Raw genomic sequence first — 25,215 nt, forward strand, 5'->3', positions numbered from 1 at the left:
GTGAAACTATACTCTCAAAGATAACATTTCCGCAGAACCACAAAGAGACTACTGAATAAGGATTGTGTTAAAGAGATTATCTCTCTAAGGGCCTTACGGCAGTCTCTTAAGCATTCTTTTTAATACTATCATGAAAGCTATCCCAACCAGTAGGAACCTAACAATAAAGTAAACATAAGCCTGATTGTATGGTAGCCTGTCCAAGCAAAAGAGAGGTAAAACTATTGCAATAAATGTATTATAATATGGACTTGGACATACCACTGGGCAAGTTATTCTTCAAATAAAATATCTAAAGTAAATAACTCCTATAATACACGTTATGAAATCAGCCAATCAGCCTATAAGGCAGATTCTTGTCCAGTGCCCTGATATTCAAAAATTTTGCCATTGAATGACTCATCTTAAGCATCAAGTCCCATAGTAAACTTTACTTGGTCCCCAGTATACTCTAATATGTCAGACGCTGCTCTCTTCTCTGGTATCAGAGTATCCTGTACAAAGCTATTTTCCTGAATTTCTCTTTCACTGAAAACACAAAGATAGCACAGCATGCCTCCCAGCTGTTATACATTTTGTTATAATAAGTGAAAAAAAAAAAAAGAAAGTTAAAGGGAAGTATACTATTATAAAGTAGAACCAAATAATGACATGTTGAAGAGGAAAGTGGAATATAAGTTATTTCACAAAGATATGACACATTATTCTGTGTCAATCTGTTAAAAATATTCATCAGGTTCAAGATAATTTTAGTTATTAATTAATGAGACTATTCTGAAGAAATCAATGGCTTTAAGCATCTATCCATGGAAGATTAAAACTGAACTGAAATTAGTTTAAAAGAAAGTTTTAAAACTCCTATTCAAAAGCTGAAAATATTATTCACTTAAGAAATACCTTAAACTTTATTAAAAAAAACCTTTATAACTTATAAAAAATACCTTTATAACTTATTATACCTAATGTCAACAATTAGCTTAACATTTTATATAAAAGATGTTAGTAGAGTACTTCAAAATTAAGCCAGAGAACAATGTGAACATTATACTAATAATCCACAGATTAGTGGTTCTCAAACTTTAGTGTGAATCAGAATCATATAAAGGACTTATTAAAAACACAGGTTGCTGGGCCCCCAATTTCTGTAGGTCTGGGGTGGGGCCTAAGAATTTATATATTGAACATATCACCAGGTGATGTTGATATTGCTGGTTAAGGGCTGCACTTTGAAAAGTCTCTGCCGTAGGGTTACTGCTCTACACAAAGCTTTTGTGATCCATTCAGTGATATTTAAATTACAACAATACAGTAGAAGCTAAATAACACAGTGTGGATTTAGTATTTAACAAATTGGGAAAAATCTGGAAAATGCCATGGTCAGACTCCTACTGTACTTCACTACCTGGTCACATAAGCAGACAGCTGCTATGAGCTGTGGTCTTGGCCTGGGGAAGTGAATGTTTCAGGCGGAGCCCACACGCTTGACTACTGGCAGCATTAACAAATTTTGGAGGAGTTTCTCTCTAATAGCCTGTTAAAAACAAGTAGCCTATTGGAACCACTGACCATTTTTGATTTATTTAACATTTTTCACGTTGCTCCTCAAAAGACAAATACTATGTTGCATTAACTAAATTGCTCATAATTTACAATGGTATCAAGTAGTAGCAACAGCATTAATACTGGCCAAGATCCAGGTCAAAAGTACTTAATAGTGGTTAAGAAACAAAAAGTATTAACAGTTGTTTTCATATATGAAAGTACAAATCACAAAAATTAAATACTAATATACCTGAAATAAGCAAAAAACAAAACAAAACAAAAGCAGGACCATGTAGGAATTCAGTGTAGAATCACTTCTACTATACAACTTTCGTACAACCAAAGGGATAATTAGGATGCATATGCATTCAAGCTTTGAAAATGCCAAACAGAAATCCATGAAAATACGAAATTACCTCAGTCGAGAGAGTGGGATAGCACATTGTACTTCAAACTCAGTACATATTAGCAATATAAGGAGGTTACCTGACTGCTAGTTTCACTTATGGCTTCTAGGAGTTTTTCAACTGCTGCTTGTAGTCGAGAACTAATGTTCAGCACAAGTTCTTCATTTTCAGGGTCTATTTCAGTTCCAGCAAAACCACTCCTCATGAGTCGTTGTGACAGCTCTGTTCCTTCCTCAGTCACTTTTGACCACATGTTAATGTCATTTCTTGGCATATCACTTCCAGAATAAGAGGGAATGGATTCATCTGTAACTAGAATAACAGTATTTTAAAGGCATAAATTAATTATAATAATCATACTTTTTTAAAGTTATAAAACAAAATCAAAGTAACACTGGAAATCATGGAAATTGTAAGGTCTTTTAAAACAGCATTGCAACCAAACAAATAAAATATGCAAATATAGGATATAATATTATTCAATAACCAAGCAAAAGAATGAGAAATGTTATGCTAACAGGAATTTGCAGAAATTGATTATTTGGGTAATTCAGTATTTTTTTCTTTGATAAAAACTTCTGAGATACCTTTCAACAGAAATTCACTACATGCCCACCGTGCAGAGTTTGCTAAGTAATAGGGACATATAGGTGGACAAGATCTGGCTCCAACCCTTGACGACTTTACAATGTAATGAGGAAACACATAAATTATCACAAGAAAAGAGAAGCATTGTGCAGTAGGCTGTTCCAAGTGTACAGAGGGATAGAAATAAGTGCTTGAATTTGTCGGGAGCAGACTGACTTTTGAGCCTACATTGGGATTACAGGATAGAAATAAGTGCTTGAATTTGTCTGGTGATGACTAACTTTTGAGCCGACACTGGGCAATATAATCTGCTCTGGCTACACAGTAAAAGGAACTAAGATCATTTTGTTGCTTGCTACTTTTTAAAGAGGAATACTGGGATAAGATTAGGCTGACAAGCAGTTCTAATTTAATTATGGACATTGTTATCTACGTTACCCACACTATTCTTATTTCTTATGTAAAAAAAAAAAAAATGAGTTTGCATGGGTAGAAGATAAGCTTTCCAAGTGTTTTTTCTAAGCTATAATAAAAGCACAGGCTATTCACCTGACATTAAATACTCACTTGTGGCAGATGTTACAACCCAACAGTGAAGTTTCCTGAAGGGGCATTACCTATTCTTTTATTACATGTAGTACATATTTGTTATCAGTAAGTGTACAAAGTTAACAAATTAAAGCAGAGGAAATCTTCAGGTACCAAGTGCTTGGAATAAGCATTCAGTTTGACACATTAGCTCTCAACTACAAGCAGCAGTTGAAAAACTCCTAGAAGCCGTAAGTGAAAGTAGCAGTCAGGCAACCTCCTTATATTGCTAATATGTACTGAGTTTGAAGTACAATGTGCTATCCCACTCTCTCGACTGAGCTAATTTCGATATTTTCATGGGTTGCTGTTTGGCATTTTCAAAGCTTGAATATATATGCATCTTAATTATCCCTTTGGTTGTATGAAAGCTGTATAGTAGAAATGATTCTATGCTGAATTCCTACATGATCCTGCTTTTGTTTTGTTTTGTTTTTTGCTTATTTCAGGTATATTAGTATTTAATTTTTGTGATTTGTACTTTCATATATGAAAACAACTGTTAATATTTTTGTTTCTTAACCACTATTAAGTACTTTTGACCTGTTCTACTTATTAGAACTTGTCTTGCTAAAGTAGCTAGTGCCATATTGAGTTTTCTTAATCTATGTAGTAATGACATCAGATACAGCTTCAGACACCAGATCTGAATTCAGCACGATTCAATATTCACTAAGCACGTCCTCTTTGTAAGTCACTGGCTGTAGAGCCCAAAGTTGCATTTTAGGGCATGATTTTAAATGTTTGCCATTATATATAGGTTTATCTAATTCTTAAGGTAAGAGTAAATACAACTTTCACTTTGTGTTTTTATTCCCCAAAGTAAAAACATCAGCTACACTGTTACTTATTTATAGTACTCCATGTGCTCAAAATTGAATGCCTTGAAAATATTTAGAAGTGCAAGATAATCTTGGAATTTATTGCATCTTTATGTGAAAAATTAAATGCATTCTAGTAACATTTTCTTTCTCATGGGTACAGAAATGTGAGGCAAAGGGAACAGTGTGATATGATGGGAACTCTAGGCTTTTTAGGGCAAAGGGACATGGTGAAGTGGTGGTGAGGTAGGTGAGAGACCTAAAAGAAGGTAGCTGGAAAGTAAGCTGGATTCAAGTTGTAAATGGTCTTAAATTTTATAGGAACCTTAGGGGTTTTGCTATAAACAAATGGAAAGAGTAAATCATATTTTGAACAAGAAGATAATATCAAACATGTGAATCAGGAAGCAAACTGCAGCAATGCAGAGGTAAGTTAAAGAAGGAGAAAAAATTGGTTACAGGCTATTTCAATTGTCCAGATGAGAAGGGATAAAGACATGAACTAAGATGATGGGTGGCGGGGGGTGGTGTTGAGAAAGAGCACAGGTTGGAGAAGACAATGTAGAAGAAGACAAGGAAAGAAGATTATGTATAAGATGACTCTGGGCTTCCAGCTTAGATGATTCTTAGGTGACAGACAAATCATTAAGAAAAATACTAAGAAATCAGGAGAAAGTATACAGAGTAGGGATGAAAAATGATTAGTCTGAAGTGTTAATGGGATTTGTGGAGATGAGTCAACTGTTAGAATTTTGGGTCTGCAATGACTTAGGAGTCATTTGTAGAAAGGTGAGAGTTGAAACCTTGGAAGTAGATACATCTGTCTTAGGAGTAATATTTAGTGAGAGAAGGAAGGCAAAGTTGAAGCCTCTGTATATCATAATCCAACAAAAGAACCTGTGTTAAAAAATATCAGAGAGAGGCAGGAGAAAGATGTTCCAGCAGACAAAAAGGGACAGCTTCAAGACACTTTAGTAACATTATTTGTCTAAAAAGACAAACAGGACAAGGACTGAGAAAATGCTATGGAGACTCCTGTGTTCACCAGCCTTGATTTCTATTCCTGCAGTACCAAAGCTGCTCTCTCAAAGGACAACACTGACCTCCCAGTTGTCAAATCATCTGGGCGCGGTGGCTCACGCCTATAATCCCAGCACTTTGGGAGGCCGAGGCAGGTGGATAACGAGGTCAGGAGTTCAACACCAGCCTGACCAATATGACCAAACTCCATCTCTACTAAAAAATACAAAAATTAGCTGTGCATGGTGGCACGTGAGGTGGAGGTTGCAGTAAGCCAAGATTGCACCACTGCACTCCCACCTGGGCAACAGAGCAAAACTCCGTCTCAAAAAAAAAAAAAAAAAAAAAAAGTTTGCTGAAATTTACCTTGAGCAGGGAAAAAAGGTGAGAAAAATCCAACACTTCTTACAGTTTTAAGGCAGTATGAAGATAGTCTAATGTTTTGGGCTATAGAGAAGGAATCAACATGAGGAAAAGACTGAAGGTATTGTGTATTAGATGGGAACAAATCTCAACCACAAAATACAGAGGGTGCATGAGAGCAACTTATAAAAGGTCTCTGAATGTTAGTTTCTTGAAATGGCTAATTTTAAAAAATAGACATTAAAGTACCTAGAAAAGGTGAAGATGTCAACTAGCTTAAGGTATTTTCTTAATAACATTTTGAAGGTATAAACCATCTGAAATAATCTGAATATGTTCCAAGAAAAAAGTGAATTAAAAAAAAATCCTATAAAATAGAAAAAACAGAAAGACTTTAAACAACTAGTCTTGGAGGGAAAAATTCAGAGGATAATATAGATTAGCAGGGGAATGTCACAAGATGCCAATAATAATCTTAGAACATCCACTTTGGTAAACAGAATCATTTCAAAGTGGTGAACCGCTTGGATTTATGTCTTAAACATAGTAAATGATGGTTATTAAAGTCCTTTAGTTATTAACTTTATGAATTATAACATATTCATTCCCTGACAGATAACAATAAACTCCTCAGGTTAAAGCAGGATAGGCAATTTAATAAAGCCTTCTCTGCCCCAAAGGCTCTCTTCTATGGCTCCAATGGAAACCACTAGGCTTTAGTCTGACCCTGGTATCTGACAGTTGAGAAAACTGTACTGAAGCCCTGGGAGACTTAACAGGTTTGCCCAGTATCACAGTGGGCTAGAAAAGAAACAAGGCCTTCTGATTAGTGCAGTGGTGCGATCTCGGCTCACTGCAACCTCCACCCCCTGGGTTCAAGCATTCTCCTGCTTCAGCCTCACGAGTAGTTGGGATTACAGGTGTGTGCCGCCACACCTGGCTAATTTTCATATTTTAAGCAGAGATGGGGTTTCACCCTGTTGGCCAGGCTGGTCTTGAACTCCTGACTTCAGATCATCTGCCCACGTTGGCCTCCCAAAGTGTTGGGATTACCGGCGTGAGCCATGACTCTCAGCCCCTAGCATTCTTTCTGTAAGAACTAATTTCTCCAAAAGGAGGCAGCAGCAGATAAGATTCCATCCCTGGCCTCCTATGGTAGAGGTGAGCATAAAACCACTGAATCATCACAGCGAAGACCTGAAGGAAATTTTTTTTCAACACAACCTGGGGAATTCATTTTTATGAACTGATCTTAATATTCATTCAGGTTTAAGTGATTTTATGTTAGCTCAAAATTTCCCTTTAATTTCATAAAGTAGGTTACTCTTATGAGGAAGCAAATATTAGCAACTTTGTTATTCAATTTTTTGAGTGTTAACAAGTCCATACATGTTTAAAATCAAAACATGTTCAGACTTAAAGGCTGAAAATACATCACAAGTGTTACAACAAAGTCATATATGAAAACTGAAAAGCAAAAGTTGCTTTGCAATTAGATTGATTTAAATTTTGTTATACTAAAAAACATAAAATAAATCTTTCAAAAGTGTATTTCATTTTAAAAAATAATGCTTCCATTATATCTATGAAGGAATGTCAGAAAAAATTCTTACATATGGAACACAGTAATATTTTAAAGCCAGTATTTTCTTTCAAGTTTATATAAAAAGTTTTAAATTATAAATTCTAATAATTCAATATATCCTCAAAGATGCAAGATGGATCCATTAAGTGTCCCCCAGTGATATCAGTGGTTACTCTAATTTTATTAGTAAGACACTGCTGCTAAACATAAAAACAGTAAGATGGAGTTAACTAAATGAAAAGTAAATATAACCAATGATACTAATCCTAGCAAAATTATCTCTGCTACAATATTCTATACACTATATTTCTTAACTCTGGATTTAGTTTTTCCTCTTATCTCAACATTATTCTTTCAGAATTGGTCAACAGTTAACTAAAATTTTAAAGGGTGTAGTTAATTCAAATATATGTAGTGGTTTTAAGCAAAATATTAAGTATTATGACTATTTTGCTTTGAATCAGAATAGCAATGACTTCTTCATTAGACTATGAATTGCTGTAAAGCTGAAAGCATAGAGAAATAGTTCAGCAAATGTCTGTAGAATTAAATTCATAAAATTGCTTATAATTGTAAACTATGGTCAGTTGCAGTGGCTCACGTCTGTAATTCTAGCACTTTGGGAAGTCGAGGCTGGTGGATCACTTGAGGTCAGGAGTTCGAAACCAGCCTGGCCAACACAGTAAAACCCTGTCTCTACTAAAAATACAAAAATATTAGCCAGGCATGGCGGCAGGCACCTGTAATCCCAGCTACTTGGGAGGCTGCGGCAGGAGAATCACTTGAACTCGGAGGTGGAGGTTGCAGTGAGCAGAGATTGAGCCACTGCTCTCCAGCCTAGGCGACACAGAGAGACTCAAAAGAAAAAAGAAAAAAAGAAAGAAAACCATTACTGTATCTTAAAATAGGATATACATATTTCATCTGTGTTGGAAGATTTAGATACACTTATGCAAGAAAATAGGTTAGTTGATCAGAAGTCTTTTTAGGTCTGCTTTCTCATGGAAAATGAACATAAATATAATCCTCTGTGCTTGAGTTAAATTATCAGTTTATTCCTTTTTATGGAGACAGTGCTCTGGAAGTAAGTTCACTGTCTTTCAAGGCATGTTGTCTGCTGAATACTTTGGCAGCCATGTTGAGAAGTATCTAAGAGAACTACTAACAACAACAACAAAAGCACAAAATACATCTGTAATGCACAGAACATTCTCAGAGTATCTTTTGAATATGGCAGTCAACCTGGTCTCTAGGTCTTACCAGTAGAACTGCAGAATCCCTCCCTAAATGGTTAAGTGAAATAAGCTTGTGAAATAATTGTTTTTTAAAAAGCATAATTTGATAAACACTTTTACCAGACTAAGAAAATGTTACCTAATTCTTCTCTACAAAGATCCATATGCAGAAATAAAATAGCCGTGATTGAGAGCTTGTAACCAAGAGTGAATTTGAAAAATTCTTCTACCAAGTTTGAAAAGAGTGAATTTGAAAGCAAGGTTTAAAATTCCGTATTATTTCAGCTTTTAATTTACTAAAAGCAATTTTAAAACTATCTTTGAACTCAACTGAGGTGTTTAAAAATCAGTTTTATTTGCAATTCCAAATCAAGCTTTTCTCTGTACTTAGAAACACACTACTGGCCAACTTATAATTAGGCAAACCTTCCATAAATGGGATAATTTCTTCTCATTTCTCCACATGAAATTTAACAAACAGAAAGCTTTTCAAAAGTTACAAAAACTGGCATCTTAGGTCTGTCTCTAACTGGGAGAGATGCTTGAGTGTGGAATGGTAGTGAACTGCGAGCTTGATCTGAGCCAGGAGTCCAGATTCTATGTTTCTCCATCTCACAAAACTTTTCCCAGCTTTTGATTTCCTCATTTCCCTCTCCTGCAAGGAAAAGAAATTGAAAACAAGAGACAATGGGGTTCAGCAATATGATGGGAAGAAATGCAAAGAAGAGGCCAGGCATGGTGGCTCACGCCTATAATCCCAGCACTTTGGGAGGCCAAGCCAGGCAGATCACCTTAAGTCAGGAATTCAAGACCAGCCTGGCTAACACGGTAAAATCCCGTCTCTACTAAAAATACAAAAATTAGCTGGGTGTGGTGGCATGCACCTGTAGTCCCAGCTACTTGACAGGCTGAGGCAGGAGAATTGCTTGAACCCGGGAGGCAGAGGTTGCAGTGAGCCTAGATTGCGCCACTGCACTCCAGCCTGGGTGACAGAGCGAGACACTGTCTCAAAAAAAAAAAGGAAACGGAAAGAAGAGCCGAATCCACACAGCTGAAGGAAGACAGAGTTACAAAGACAGCTCTGGCATATCAGGACCTAATCTCTGGATCCATATACATTGCATAATATTTCAACCCACTTTTTCAAAAGGAAGAAAGAATCTAGCAGAGAACAGTCCAAAGATGAGACCAAACCTTGGGTTTCTTATTAAGGCTTTCTTCCAACCATTTCAACAGGTATGTGAAACTGATGCTAGGTTCCTAAAAAGTCTTTATTTCTAATCTTTCCTTAATTTATAGGACGGTTTCAGGATATCATCCATACCTCACAGATACTGGTAAGAGTCCTGAGTGCTGATGCAGAAATTTTCTTTTATCAGTGGAGAAATGTAACAGCATTCTGGTTTATGTAGGCACCGTGGCAACCCTGGGTAAATATAATGACAACTCTATGATACCCACTTGCAAATGCTATACAATAATGGTGTTTGAGAAGAGTCACTCTAATGTATTTCTGTTTGAAGGTCCATTTGCTGGAACATACTTATTTTCTCTTCTATATTTTCCACACATGGCAAAATGCCTTGAACTCAGCAAGATTTGTTGAAATGATTGTTTCAACAACATAGAAAACTAGTACCTCTTGTATGTTCCTCATGGACACATGACTTTACAGATGCCTCTGCTTCTGACCTCCAAATTAGGCTGGCAGATGACTGGCTTTTACTAGATCTATCTAGAATCCCAAGGACATGGCGACCAATTGTTTCTTCAACAGCTGCTGTTGTCTTTACAACTTCTAAAAGGATCTTCAAAAGTCTGTTATTAGCTTTCTGGAGTGCATACCTGTATAGATAAAGAAGCATTGATTAAAATGTTTAATATTTTTGAAGCAAACACTTTGCTTATGTCCACTAAAAGTACACTGCAAAATATTTGATTTGAAAATAACAGATGATCCTCTTTGTTAAAATAATACCCAATAGCATCTACAATAAAGTGCTTCTTGTTTTTTATTTGTGACTATATTATAAAATGATTTGTTTTGTCTGAAAAATTTTGGCCAATCAGCTTAATCATACCATTTTTCAAAATGCACAATATTTAATTGACTTGAAAAAAATAACTAAAGTCTTAAGCTAGTAACTAGGTTAAGAGAAAATTTTGGGAGACAAAATTTAAGTTTTAAAAAGTATGGCAGTGCCAAAGCATATGCAAGTTATTGAGCTTGCTGCTCATGGTTATACATATGTATTTTGTACATTTAATCTTTCTATATGTTAAACATAAAAACATATTTTAAAACATAATTTTAAAATCACACCAGAAAAAATTATGTGGCAGTATTTGTACAAGTTAATGGTAATGAGCTGAATATTTACATTACAAAAAGTAATACTTAGGCAGAGATCTGTTTTTAAAAAGGTCTGTAATGAAATTTCACTATCTGTCAACACCAGAGGGAGTATCACAGGCTGTTTTTATTACATCTGCTCCAGAGACTGAAATTTCTCAAGTTACACTCACCACTCATTTCAGTCAGTAGAAGAAACCTGTTTTCAACTAAATAGAATGAATTTGGTGTCTCTCTTTTTAAAAAGTAATCCTTATTTTAAAAAATCTGGAAAATACTGCTAACCACCCACCACAAAACCTCAGCAATAACTATGACAATTTTCATGCCTATATTTCTAGACTTTTCCTCCTGCCTCTCTTATAAATATATACATATTTTAAAAACAAAAATGAGATCATCCTGAACAAAGTGTTTTTGTACACTCTCTTTTTTGCTTAACATGAACATTCTACCATGTGAAGCAAGGTACTTCCATAAGTGGTGATTCAGAAGGTTGCCTGATTAATTTTCTTAAAAACTAAACAACTCTCTTGTCCTAGCAACTCAGTTCAACAAAGGCACACTTTATACATGCAGACTAAATAAAAGATTTTCACGGTAAAGGTCTTCTGCCTTAAGATAGTTTTATCTTTTAGCTTCACACTGTAGGAGATTGCCAACAATCAGGCTAAAGGATACCTGTTTTCCCAGGCACATGACATATCTATTTTAAGACAAGATAATAAATGGAGAGGTTTTCCATTAGTATTTGTCAAGTGAAAGAGACAGTTCTATTTTTGCACCTAGATCAAGTTCTCTGCTTATGTAATCAAGAATACTAAAAATAAAACTAAAATAATTTAGTAGGAAGCCAAGGGTTTTATTTCCTTAACTTGTTCTGAGGTTTTGTTTAAGCGCCGAACTCCAGGACTAGAATAATGTGAAAATATTTCTACTTAAATGATTAATATGATGGTTAAAAAAAAAGAATACTCATTTTATTGGCACTTTCTGTAAAAATTCCTAAAAATTAAATACTGCATAGTTTTCAAAATTTACCAATTAGAGATAAATAATATAAAATAAACAAAGTGTTTATTTTATATTGCCATGGTAACTCTAATTTTCATACACTGTCTTTCTTGTTTGAGTTCCATACTGACTGCGTTCCATACTGATGATCCAATGGGGAAGCCAAAATCTTAGGGGCCAAATTCCTCCATGCAAGCTGAGGAAGGAGGTTAGGAGGACACAAGAGGGTTGACAGTCACAGAAATTGGAAAAGGAGGAAATTAAGTTAGTAAATATTAGTTTTAATTTAAAATTAAAGAAATTATTTTCATTTGAACAAACAAAGTTTAAAATATTGTGCTTAAAGTCTTTAATACTAATGTAGGATAACTATTCTTACCTAATATTTTATATTTTTATATTAACCTCTACAAAATCAAAGTAAGGAAAAGTTTTGCTAACATCAGGTGATTAATTTATCCCTCGGATATGGATTAAAAGTTGTCATCTGTTATGTAGCAAATGCATGAAAGAAGTTTAGAATATTTACACAGTAATTTTTTTTCTCAGAATAAGCAAGGCAGGGGATGGCTTACACTGAATACATGTCCATACAGTGAAAGAATACAGTTCACAAGTAGAACTGTGTTTTTAGGATACAAAATGGCATATAAGTATAAAATTAATCAAGAAAGTTTCAATATCCAAATACCTTAATATTAACAGTTAAGTATGTGATTAATATCCAATCAAAATTTATATAGAAATGATTTTTTAAAAATTGTATCTATCTAATGATAAAAAACTGAAAATCCTTTACATACTACACATTTATGGACATGTTTCATACACAGATAGTATGATGATTTTTAAGACAAAGTATCAGTGTACAAGATAAAAATAAGAACAAAGTCTATTACATTGAAACAACCATTTTAATTTACTTTGCACTGAAAAAGTACACATTTTGTATACCTTTCATTAGACAAAATCTCAGGAGGCACATGTTCAGGTTTTCTGTCCAATTCCTTTTCTTTAAATGTCTGTTCTTCAGCTTCTCCTTGGTTTTCATTTCCATTCTGTTTAAGTTTGAGTAAAGGAAGAGAGGAGAAGACAGAAAGAAAACCTGTCATCTTGGAAATAGCATGTCATTCTTCTATATGGGTATGAGATAAAACAGAAATCTCTGTGCACAAAATTGATACTGTTTGGTATAATATTTAACTATATTTGAGACTAGTGTCATCAAAAGAGGATAAAACATTCTCGTACACAAATAAAAAAGTTTAATGGGTTCAAATTATCTATGCTATAGTGCAACAATAAAGTTTGTTAGGTTCTCTTGTTAACAGCAATGTCAGATGCAAATTACCTTAAATGAAATATAAGGCATTTTGACTCCACCTACCTTACACGTATGCAGTCACAAATATGTTAAGCTCAGTACCTATAAAAGAGTACATTTCATACCAACAACAAAGATAAACAAATCCTACTGAATTGTTGATCCATTGCTCCTAGGTGGGCCAAAGTCCATACTACCTGTGTTTGCGTACTGCTGTTGCGCAGCTCACAACACAGCTTCTCTCTTCCAGCTAAAGACAGCTGCTTTAGTGCTTCCAGCTCCTCTAAAAGCACCCTCTCTCTCTCTGAAACCAGGTTTTCATTATCTATGGAGGATCTCTAAATAAGAAAAAAGGTCATGAGAGAATATTGTTTGCGACAGAGAAAAAGGGTAGAAATATTAAGCAGATTTCTTTTAACCCCCGGGACCAATAGGTCCTGGTTCTACTTATGATTTGTATTCCATCATAAGGGGTTAAAAGTATATACAAAGATCAATGCAAAATTTAAAATATTTTTAAAAAGCCAATTAAGCCTAAATATTCAGGAATTTGTGCAGTTCACTTAGTTTTTGTCAATTTTGCATTGAAAATTAAGAAGTCTGAATTCACAAAATGCAATGAAGAAAAGCAAAGTTAATTTTCCAAATTATGTTTTATGCTCAGCTCCCAATTTTCCTATTATTTTATATTTGAAAGAATACATGTTAATAGTTATCTCTAGTTATTTCTTATCTTCTTTTTAGCTTCAGTTTTCAGAATTAAATTCAATAAATCTGTTTTCATAAGAACTTCTATATAAATATTTCTTGCTTTTCTGCAATGGTTTTGTGAGTATATTTTACATAGCAGTTGACAAGAATCCAGCTCCCAAATACCAAGAAGTATTTAAATTTAGTCAAGAAAGGGATAAGAATGTTAAATAAATTTGCATTTCTCAAATCAAGAAGAGATGTTTCCCTGGAAAGAGTTCCAGAAGCATACTACTTCCGATTTCCATTCATGATTAAAAAGACGGATTAAAGACAGATAAAGGTAAAACTTCGAGATGCTAATTGGTGGACTCACAAAACTATAAATGAATATAGTAAAACTGAACGATAGTAACTGCATAATGGAGCACCTCAGCACAATGTTATTTCCAAAATGTCAAACTGCATTTGCTATATATGGTTAATGGATTTAAAAAAAAAAAACCCAACAACCATGTAGCCACTTTTCCAGTGCTTGAAAAAGGAGTTAAATAAAATGACAGAAAGACAATGCCCACTCCAAGGTTGAGATAGGTGTCCCTAACAAGATCTAAAGCTGCTGTGTTAGTATAGAGTGTGTTCCTGATGCTAAACATATGTAGTTTATTCAGATTTTGGCAAAAAAAAATTATGGCTACATAAAAAATACTGTTGTTTTTACTGGGGATCTGGTTCAAGTTGGTGTTTGGAAAAAAAAAATTGGGGAGAGAAAAGGGACTACAAGACCCTTACCTGGGCTAATTGTCTATTAAGTCTCTTAATCTCTTCTTGTAGCTGTTCCTGGTCTTCTCGCTGTCTCTCCATTTGTCGCATATGTGCCTGCCTTAACAATTCTGTTGCCTGTTGATGTTCTTGGTATTGTCGTACAAGTTCCTGCCTCATATCTTCCAATTGTTCTTCATTCAACATTAGTTGTCTAGAAGCATCCATGCTTGACACCGAAATCTCATCATGAATCTTTAAGAGTAAAAAAAAAGAAAAAAATTCAGCCATAACACATTTTGTAAAAATCTGTCAGCATTAATATTTTAAACAAATACGAAAGCAATTCTATTACTTATCCCATAAAGCATGTGATTTTATTATTAAACAAAACATACTTTTAAAATGGTGTTTTCTTCATTGCAATTCCAAAACAACATAAAGCTACTTTATTATCATTATATATGTTATTTTCCAAAAGCAAAACAATTATTTATCAATTAGTTTAGACTTAACCTAATTCTAATAGAAAAAAAAAGAACTAAGATACTTAAGATTCCTTCTACCCTTAATGAAGCTATAATGCCATTATTCCTCTTGACATTTTATGAAGGGAAAATAATATCAATGGAATATTTATATTTTAAAATTAAATGTACGAAACATGAGAAACTATCCACTTAATTTACACAGTGGTTATCACAGTACTACAGGGAACTACTGATAAAAAATAATTTTCAATACATTTTATTTGAAAATAAAAGCTTTACATTCCAGAGTCTCACGCTCATAAGAAGTCAATTCCTTAATACGTTCTATGAGTACATCATTTCCTGGAGAGATGTTACTTAAACAAATCATTTTGCTTTGCATAGCTGATGGTAAATTAAAGAGGTCTTCAAGAACACCTAACAAGTTTCGCATTCCACAAAGAGATGGTAATTTTATTTTATTTATTTCTTTTTGATACGGAGTCTTGGTGTCACCCAGGCTGCAGTGCAGTCGCACCATCTTGGCTCACTACAATCTACACCTCCCCAGTTCAAGTGATTCCTCTGCCTCAGCCTCCCAAATACCTGGGATTACAGGCATGCACCGAAATGCCCAGCTAATTTCTTGCATTTTTAGTAGAAATGGGGTTTTACCATGTTGGCTAGGCTGGTCTCAAACTCCTGACCTCAAGTGATCCACCTGCCTCAGCCTCCCAAAGTGCTGGGATTACAGGCATGAGCCACCACGCTTGGCCTGGAGTTGGCAATTTTACTTGAATATTAGTCTGAACAAAACATAACCTTTCCTGAATATTAATTTAAAAATTTAATTCAGATAATGTTAAAAGAAGTAGGATTTATTACTTTCTGTTAAAGGCAGTGAACTGTTGAGGTATAAACACAGAACAGATCTTCTATTAATAAATAAGTAAAGAAATCAATAATTAGGATATAGATAGTAAAATCTTTTAGTCTTCCTAAATAGGTAGCTATGTCCTTGTAATGTTGTTATATTTAATTAAGCAAATCTTTTATTCACAGATATTACCAAATTGTAGTATAATTAATCTCGAATTGGTTGAAACAGAATTAATGTGTGTACAACTTACAATGGGATTTTACCAGGTACAACGTCTTTAAGATAAACAAGAATATTATGAACCAGACTTGTTTTATTTGATACTAATATTAAGTCACTTATCCATATATCCTACAATTAATAAAACACATTAACAGTGTGAATTGGCCGGGCACAGTGGCTCATGCCTGTAATCCCAGCACTTTGGGAGGCCGAGGACGGTGGATCACAAGGTCAAGAGATTGAGACCATCCTGGCCAACATGGTAAAATCCTGTCTCTACTAAAAATACAAAAATTAGCTGGATGTGGTGGCACGCGCCTGTAGTCCCAATTACTCAGGAGGCTGAGGCAGGAGAATCGCTTGAACCTGGGAGACGGAGGTTGCAGTGAGCCGAGATCGTGCTACTGCACTCCACCCTGGCGACAGAGTAAGACTCCACCTCAAAAACAAAACAAAAAAAAAACAACAATGTGAGTCATAAGACTGAGTTTGATATTTTCCTCCTCCAATATTATGCAGCATTATTGCTAGTATTTTTATAGTGAAGGAATTCACAATCTTTAAATAAGTTTTTTATGTTCAAGGAGGCATACTTACAGACTGTCTGACTATAAATGTCTTATCTTTGGAGAGCATTTCTTCTGATATAGTCAGCACACAGTCCTTTGATTCTCGTATATCATCGGGATCGTTATTTGATAATAAAATTTCCTTTCCATGTTCTCCTAACTCTTTACTAAGTGGTTTAAATTCTTCTTTAAATTTCACATCCACTGTCTCAAAGGTCTGAAAACCAGTTTGATCCTGTGATAATTTCATTTCATTAAAATAATGCTGTTTTTCTTGCTGACACACAGCATGTGCTTGCTTTGATGATGTAGTATTTTCTTTTCCCCCAGATATTCTAGACAGTTCAGTTTGTTGAGCAAATGCTATACTCATTGACACAATAACCTAAAGAAATAAAAGCAAACAATAAAGGATTTAGAAATATCAGCAGGAATTTAAAAGCAAGTTACTACTCAAAATTGTATGAACAGAAAAAAGCATGGCCTCACAGTTCTAAACAAAAGAAATCCTATAATAAAGTAATACCGAGATAGATTCTCTATTTTACAATAAATCTAATGTCAAAGTATTTATTTTACTGCCTGCCATTTTAAATAAAAGTAAAATGTTTTCTTACTATAACAGACCATAAATGTTCAGTAAAAATAGAAAATAAAGCCCTTATATTTCTCTCTTCCAAGAAAATCACTGTAAACATTTTAGTAAATACTTTCCCAAATCTTCTTATTCTTTACAGAGATAGATATGAATAGATACAGATATCATTTTCCTATAAAAATGTGATCATATTCTAATACTGTAATCAGTTTTTATAGCTTAACTATAGTAAATATATCTTCAAGTTAAGAAATAGAAATACATTTCTATATAATTTCCGATGGGTTCAAAGTTTCGTATTACATACATGTAGTATAAGTTTATTAAATCAGTTCTCTATGTTGGACATTTAGAGTGATTCCACTCCTTTACTATTTTAAACACTAATGTGATGAAATATTTGTAATTATATAATTGTGCATATATTTTCTTATTTCCTCAAAACAAATTCCCAGAAGCGGAACACTTAGTTTGTATGACTAGTAAATATGAGTAGGCATTTCATTATAATCCAACTTGACTTTTCACTACCACTATGATCCTGAATCCCTGCTTATTCTAGCCTCCCATCCCACCCCATGACAGGTACTTAGGAATTATGACTAGCAGTTTTGGCTCTGACAAGTCCCTACACCTTTGAGAACCAACTGTATCAATAACTTTATGTCCTTTTTCCACAGATAATTTGTAATGAAGGAAGGCTGGTTGTAATAAACCCAGAATAAAGTATGCCTGGGATTAGAAATATTTGTACTTACAGACCTGCAGCCTTCTTTGTTTTCCTTGCTGGTCCAGGAAATATAACTGAACTTTTGTTTTAATTTCCTGTCTTGAATCTTATTCACCTATGTGGGGTCCTGATTCCCACCTGGTTCCTGTGCTAGCCTCCTTTGGAGTAATTTGACTCAAAAACACAAAGCAAATAAATCATTAAAGCTGGGGTTCAAAATCCTATAGTCTTGCCTAAGCTAATTTTCCAAAAGGTAACATTATACTATTCCATATCTAAATGAGTCTGTCTAGAAGTATAATGCACAACTGACTTAAGAGGAATAATTATAATACCAGTAGCCAATGCAGAGAAAATGTAAGTGCTGCAACATTAGGAATGACATCACATATTTAGTAAATGTTAGGGCAGAAATTTGAATCAAAATGTGTCTATACAGAGCTCAAGCACCTTAAACACTACATATCATCCTGCTTCTTCCCAGATAATCCTGCTACTGTATCTCACCTACCAAATGGGACCTCTGGGTGGTGCCTATGCTAGCTCAGAAAGAACCAGGGTTTGGTAACAACAATGTCATCTGGAACATACACCCATTACAGCAAAATGTCAAAAGACAAAGATAATTAAAAATAATTAACTAGATCATACAACTTAACAAAACATATCTTTAATCTTCTGTAACTAGTGATCAAAACCTTATGACTGCGTTTTGTTTTAATTTCCTGTCTTGAACCTGATTTGCCTCTGTCTCTTCATACTGAATATATTGAAAATGTAACATGGAAAAAAAAAGATTAAAAATATGAGAGAGAACAGAGATATGAAGGATAGAGAATGGTCAATCAACATCTAATTCGAGTTCCAGGCAGATATAATAGAGAACAATGGAAATGAACTATTTCACGAGATAATGGCTGAGAATATTTACAGAAGACACCACTGACAAGATTCAAGATGATCAACGAATTATAATAAAAACAAATACCTCATCTCTACAAAAATATCTGTAGCTGGGTGTGGTGAGCTACTCCAGGGACTAAGGTGAGAGGACTGGGTGAGCTCAGGAGTGCAAGGCTATAGTGAGCTATGATCACACCACTGCACTCCAGCCTTGCTGACAGAACCCATCTCTTAAAAAAAAGAAAATGAAAAAAGAGAACACCAAAATCAAAAGAAGATCTTAAATGTTTCCAAAGAAAAAAAGATGTATTAACCACAAGGGAACAACAAAGTAACAAGGACCTTGTCGGCAGAAACAAGAAATCAGAAAACACTGGAATGTTACCTTCAAAGTTCTGGCATAAAAATAACTGCTAACCAGGTTCAAACAGTCAACAAAACAAACTTTTATGGATAAAAACAAAATAAAGAAATAAAATAAAGACAACTAAAAAACATAGCTTACTCCCAACAGATAATCAGTAAAAAAAAAAACCTCTAAAAAATTTTATTCAAAAATAAATAAGATTCTAAAACGATGGCCTAAGATGCAAAAAGGATTAGAGCATAAACGTCCTTCTTAAAAAAATATGTGGGTAAATTGAAATACTGATGCTACAAGGCAATAATTGCATCTGAATTATGGAATAAGAAAACACAAAGACTGTGCTTCCAGGCAACATAAAATAAGCCCACTACGGCCTGCTTCTCCCACTGATTACCTAAAAACTCTGAGCAAAATACAAAACAACTAAAGAATTCTGAAGAGTAAACAGTGGCTAGGAGACTGCAGAGGGAAGTCAATACTTAGGTGATTTGTACGGGAAAGATGAAACAGGAGTTTTAATCTGAACCTAACTGGGTGGACTGCCTATTTAAAAAAAAAAAATTCACATTCTTCAAAGAATTGTAATGACATCCAGAGCACATAAAACATAAAATACAAAACATTTAATGTACAATTCAAAATTAGGCAACATAAAATTCGTTGTATGTTGAACTCATTGTCAGCACACCTGTTCTAAAATAAATGCTAAAGGAAGGTTTTCAGGCTAAAGAAAAATGGCACCAGAGGGAAATCTGAAATTTAAATAACAGCAGAACACATACTCTTCTCAAGTACACATGGAGCATTCACCCGGAAAAGTCCACATTTTAGGCATCAAATTTAAAAGAACTGAAATTATATGAGGCATTTTGCCAGACCACAAAGAAACTTAAAAATTAATTAAGTTAATCAACCATGGGAAGCTATCTGAAAATCACAAAAATGTGAAAATCAGTGCATTTCTAAATAACCCATGAATCAAAGAGGAAGTCACAGGGGAAATAATATATTTGGATTGAATGAAAATTTGCAGAGTGCAGCTTTAAACATTGCTTATAAGGAAACATTGCTATACTTACAAGCTATGATGTTTAAAGGTATAACGCTATGCTTGAGTATAGCATTAAACGCATACATTAGAAAAGAAGAAATTCCCATTAGAAAAGCAGAAGAAGAGCAAATTAAACCCAAAGCAAGCAGAAAAAGGGTATCAAAAAGATATGGGTAGCATTTGAAAATAAAACAAAACCAATAAAACAACAATGAAACAAAAGCTGAATCCTTAATATATCAATACAATCAATAAACCTCTAACCAATCTGACAAAAAGGTGAGAAATAGGGATAACACTACAGATTCCACAGACATTAAATAATAAAAGAATACTACAGGCGGGGCATGGTGGCTAACACCCATGATCCCAGTACTTTGGGCGGTTGAGGTAGGTGGATCACTTGAGGTCAGGAGTTGGAGCCAACATGGTGAAACCCCATTTCTACTAAAAAAAAAAAAAAAAAACCCACAAAAATTAGCTGGGTGTGGTGGTGCAGGCCTGTAATCCCAGCTACTTGAGAGGCTGAGGCAGGAGAATCACTTGAATCCAGAGGCAGAGGTTGTAGTGAGCCGAGATTATGCTACTGCACTCCAGCCTGGGCGACAAGAGCGAAACTCCATCTCAAAAAAAATAAAAAAAAAAAAAAAGCATACTACAATACAACTTTACCTATATAAATTCAACAGCTTAAAGGAAATGGACCAATTCTTTGAGTTATACAAACTACCAACACTCATTCAAAAATAAATAGATAACTAACATAAAACTAAATCTATTAGATAAACTGGATTCATAGCTAAAACATAGTTCAACAAAGAAAACTCCAGGCCCAGTTGCATTCACCGGCATATCTAAAATATATTTAAGGATGAAATAATACCAATTCTATGTAAATTACTCCAGAAAATAGAAGAGCAATATATTTCAACATTGCATGGAGGCCAGCATTATTCTGATATGAAAACCAAGACATTACAAGAAAACCAAACTTGAAATAATATTTCTCATGAACACAGACATAAATATCTTTGCCACAATATTAGCAAACAGAATCTAGCAACGTATAAAGGGAGGGGGTTGTCTCCCAGAGGGCATGAGAAAACTTCTAGGGATGACTGAAAAGTTTTATACCTTGATTGTGGTATTAGTTTCCCAATTTTTAACACTTGCTAAAACTCACCAAATTTTGCAGTTATAATTGGTGAATTTCATATTATGTAAATTATACCTCAGCAGAGATGATTACAAACAAAGAACAACAAAAAACACAAAGGAAGCTGCTGAAATTCTGAAAAACTGGTATCATAAAGATCACTTTCTTTTGTATATGCATTCAGATTAGAAAGAAATGACAGATATAAGAATTCTGGTTTGGGGCCGGGTGCAGTGGCTCACACCTGTAAACCAAGCACTTTGGGAGGCCGAGGTGGGTGGATCTCGAGGTCAGGAGTTCAAGACCAGTCTGGCCAACATAGTGAAACCCCATCTCTACTGAAAATACAAAACTTAGCCAGGTGTGGTGGTGTGTGCCTATAATCCCAGCTACTTGGGAGGCTGAGGAAAGAGAATCACATAAACCTGGGAGGGAGAGGTTGCAGTGAGCGGAGATCGCGCCATTGCACTATAGCCTGGGTGACAGTGTGAGACTCTGTCTCAAAAAAAAAAACAAAACAGGATTCTGGTTTGGAAACTTAAAAAAAACAGACTTAACTACCCTGTTACTCTTTCCTTTCCCTTCGCTATACTGTCTAAAAAATCCAACCAACCTGATTGGTCTCATTTTAAATTTATAACCACTACCTCTAAAATGGGCCCTTGGTGGAATCAGCCAATTTAACTCAATTTCCCTAGTTTACTCCATTTCTGATTCCTTCCCCTAGACAGAACTTTTCCCTCCTAGACAGAACTTTTCCCTCCTCTTAAACTTCCAACATCTTCTCTTTCTTTGTCTCTCTCAGGTGTTGACCTTGCTTCTTGTTTTAGTGAGAAAATGTAAGCAATTACTAGAAGAGAACTTCCACAGGCTCTGAATACTACATCTCAAAAGATACCTGAATAACAAACCAAATATCCTTTGCCTTCCTTCCTGTTATTATAGATTAAACTGCCATGCTCCTATCTAATGGCAACCATCCAGGGTATGGAATCCCCTCTCATCTAATCAAGACCACTACTCCAGCAACTGCTCCTCTGTACCCTAAATCAGCTATTTCCCTCCCTCTCTCTTCAATCATTTCCATGAGCACAAAAGTAGATGTAATACCTATTATCTTAAATAAAAACAAAACAGCAACAAGAAAAACTCACCACTTGACCCCCTACATCACTCTTTACCACTCTATTTCTCTGCTCCCCTTTTAAGTAAAACTCCTCAATATAGTTCATCTCCTCATTCTTCTCCTTCATTCTCTCTCAAACCCAGTCTAATCAGTTTGTCTCCACCATGCCATCAAATGTGTTCTCGTGAAAGTCACCAATGATTTCATCTTGTAAAATCAAATGATTAATTTGCAGTAATAATCTGGTTTCTGCAATGCCCATTCTTTTGTTCTTCCCATATCTAACTTACTGCTCTTTCTCCATCTCCTTTGTTTTTCCTTATTTATCTGGTCTCTAAACACTGGCATGCTTCAGGTCAGTTCTCAGATATCTTCTCTATCTACACTTATTCCCTATATTAGTTTTTCAAATTTTTTCACTGCAATCCATGGCAAACATACACACACATAAAACAACAAAACCACATGTTATATTATGACCCAAAGCATACACAGGTACATAGGTGTCTATATAATTAAAACTTTCCATTAATATTAAAATCCTACACCCAACCCCCTAAATGGATTTCATGCCTTAAAAATGAGTTACAACTCACAGTTTAAAAAACATTGCACTATATGCTAACTCCCAAATTTATATTTCTAGTTTTATCTTATTTCCTAAAATCTAGATTTATATATCCCAAACACTGACTTTACTTAACATTTCCTTGGCTGTTCCTCAACATTTATATTTGGACATTTAGTAAATATTTTTGCATTTAATGAGTCAAAAGCTGAATTCTGAGTCTCCTCATTCCTCTTCAAAACTACTCCTTTGCAGTCTTTTCCATCCTACTAAAGAACTCTAAGCAAATACCAACTCCATTCTTCAAGTTGCTCAGGTCAAATAACCTAGAGTAATATACTCCCCTTAAGTGTGAGCCCTTGCCCTCTTTCCTTGTATTTCTTCCTCCTGTATCCAGGAAAAGGAAAATTCTCCTCCTGTACATCTGCAGAAAAGACAAATCTGTGCCAGGATTTCACAATATTTCACCATGAATGTGGGAGTTGCAGGATTAAACTGAACTATCCTCCAACTCAGCAGAGGTAGCAGCTGGGCAAGCAACCTTCACAAACTCTAGTCAAGTCTCCTGACCATGTCTTAAAGACACCTGTTAGAGTAATTTTGATCTTTCTTTTGTCTTGTCTCTCTTGACTTTCCCTTTCATATTTCTTTAAAAGGTCCTCAACCTGATATCTTCCTGATTCACTCCCTCACTTCCTTTAGGATTTTCCTCTAATGTCACTTCATAAAGTCAGGCCTTCCATGACAACCCTATATAAAATAACACCATCTCACTCCCCATGGATTTTCCTAGTCCCATATTTTTTTTTTCTTCCTTTATAGTACTTACCATCGTCTGTATGCTGTCTATCTGTACCAACTAGAATGTAAGGTCTATGGAAGCAAAGATTTCATCCTCTTTTATTCTCTGTTATACCTCAGCACCCAGAACACTGCCTAACAGTGAAATGTAAATGAATGTGTAATTTCAGTAGCATGTGCTCAAATCACAGGAGGACTCTAATGTGATATATACTGGGAATCACTACTCTTACTGGGCTTCTTCTATATAGCCTTGTGCTTTTAGAAAAACGATTCTCAGCCAGGCATGTGGCTCACCCCTGCCATTCCAGCACTTTGGTAGGCCAAGACGAGTAGACTGCTTGAGATCAGGAGTTCAAGACCAGCCTGGCCAACATGGCAAAACCCTATCTCTATAAAAAAAATACAAAAAAATTAGTTGGGGTGGTGGTGCACACCTGCAGTACCAGCTACTTGGGAGGCTTAGGTGGGAGGATGGCTTGAGCCCAGGAGTTGGAGGTTGCAGTGAGCAGAGATTGCGCCACTGCACTCCAGCCTGGGCGACAGAGCCAGACCCTGTCTCAAAAAAAAAAAAAGAAAAAAGAAAAATGGTTTTCAATCTTCTTCTATCATATCTGAGGGGTACAGAGTACAGCATAATCCCATCGGTACTGGTGACTAATGTCGACAATCTGTATTATTCTAGGACCAAGCTGGGCCATCAAATATAGTCTCTTGGATCATAGTATCTTGGCTGCATTTAGAAGAGTCTTCACTGACCGGTACTTTGGTGCTTTGCTATCAGCTTGAGTGAGTAATGCTTTATAAAACATCTTCATATTACCACCATTATCACAGTAATAAGACTACTTTTAAGATAATATTTATGAGTCTTTACTATGTATCAACTCATTTGCTAACTGCTCTATAGGCATTAGCTCATTATATCCTTATAAAAATTACTACTATTCCAATTTCCTCTTTCAACATATAAAACGCTGAGACTCACAAGTAACTTTCCTAAAGTCACAAATCTAGTAAACCAAAATAACAAGAATTTAAAATATGGTATATCCAATACCAAACCTCACGTTAATTACTATACCCTGATACACCATTCCATTTGATAAATTTGTATAAGAGCTACATGCAAGAGAAAACTTGCATTCCTCCAAGAACTAGACCTTGAAAGCTATAAAAAAAAAAAAAAAGATAGTGTTTCACTTTTCACTTTAGTCATAAGTGAACAAGTCCTTATGGCCCAGATATTTCCTTGGGTCTTGACTTCCTCATCTAATTTATGATTTTCCTAATTCCTTATATATTTCCTTTATATCCTACCAATCAATCCCACCCCTTTAAAATCCACATATTCCACTGGGATTGTTATATTAAGACAGTTGAAATATTATTAAAAAAAAACAAACTCATAATTCAATAGTTCCTGTGTGTGTGTGTATGTGTGTGTGTGTGTGTGTGTGTGTGTGTATATATATATATATA

The 25,215-nt window shown here is 34.9% G+C and overlaps 1 protein-coding gene across 1 annotated transcript in view; it reads right to left on the reverse strand.

Moving 5' to 3' along the window:
- Positions 1-25,215, reverse strand: part of AKAP9 (A-kinase anchoring protein 9) — a 175,645-nt gene that overhangs the window by 57,424 nt on the left and 93,006 nt on the right. Inside the window, 6 exon segments of the mRNA XM_017894950.1 lie at positions 2,029-2,261; positions 9,789-9,994; positions 12,471-12,574; positions 13,038-13,178; positions 14,323-14,547; positions 16,462-16,818. Of these exon segments, the coding sequence (XP_017750439.1) occupies positions 2,029-2,261; positions 9,789-9,994; positions 12,471-12,574; positions 13,038-13,178; positions 14,323-14,547; positions 16,462-16,818 (1,266 nt within the window).

Source organism: Rhinopithecus bieti, unplaced genomic scaffold, assembly GCF_001698545.2.
Source record: "Rhinopithecus bieti isolate Rb0 unplaced genomic scaffold, ASM169854v2 scaffold_26428, whole genome shotgun sequence".
Classification (NCBI taxonomy): Eukaryota; Metazoa; Chordata; class Mammalia; order Primates; family Cercopithecidae; genus Rhinopithecus; species Rhinopithecus bieti.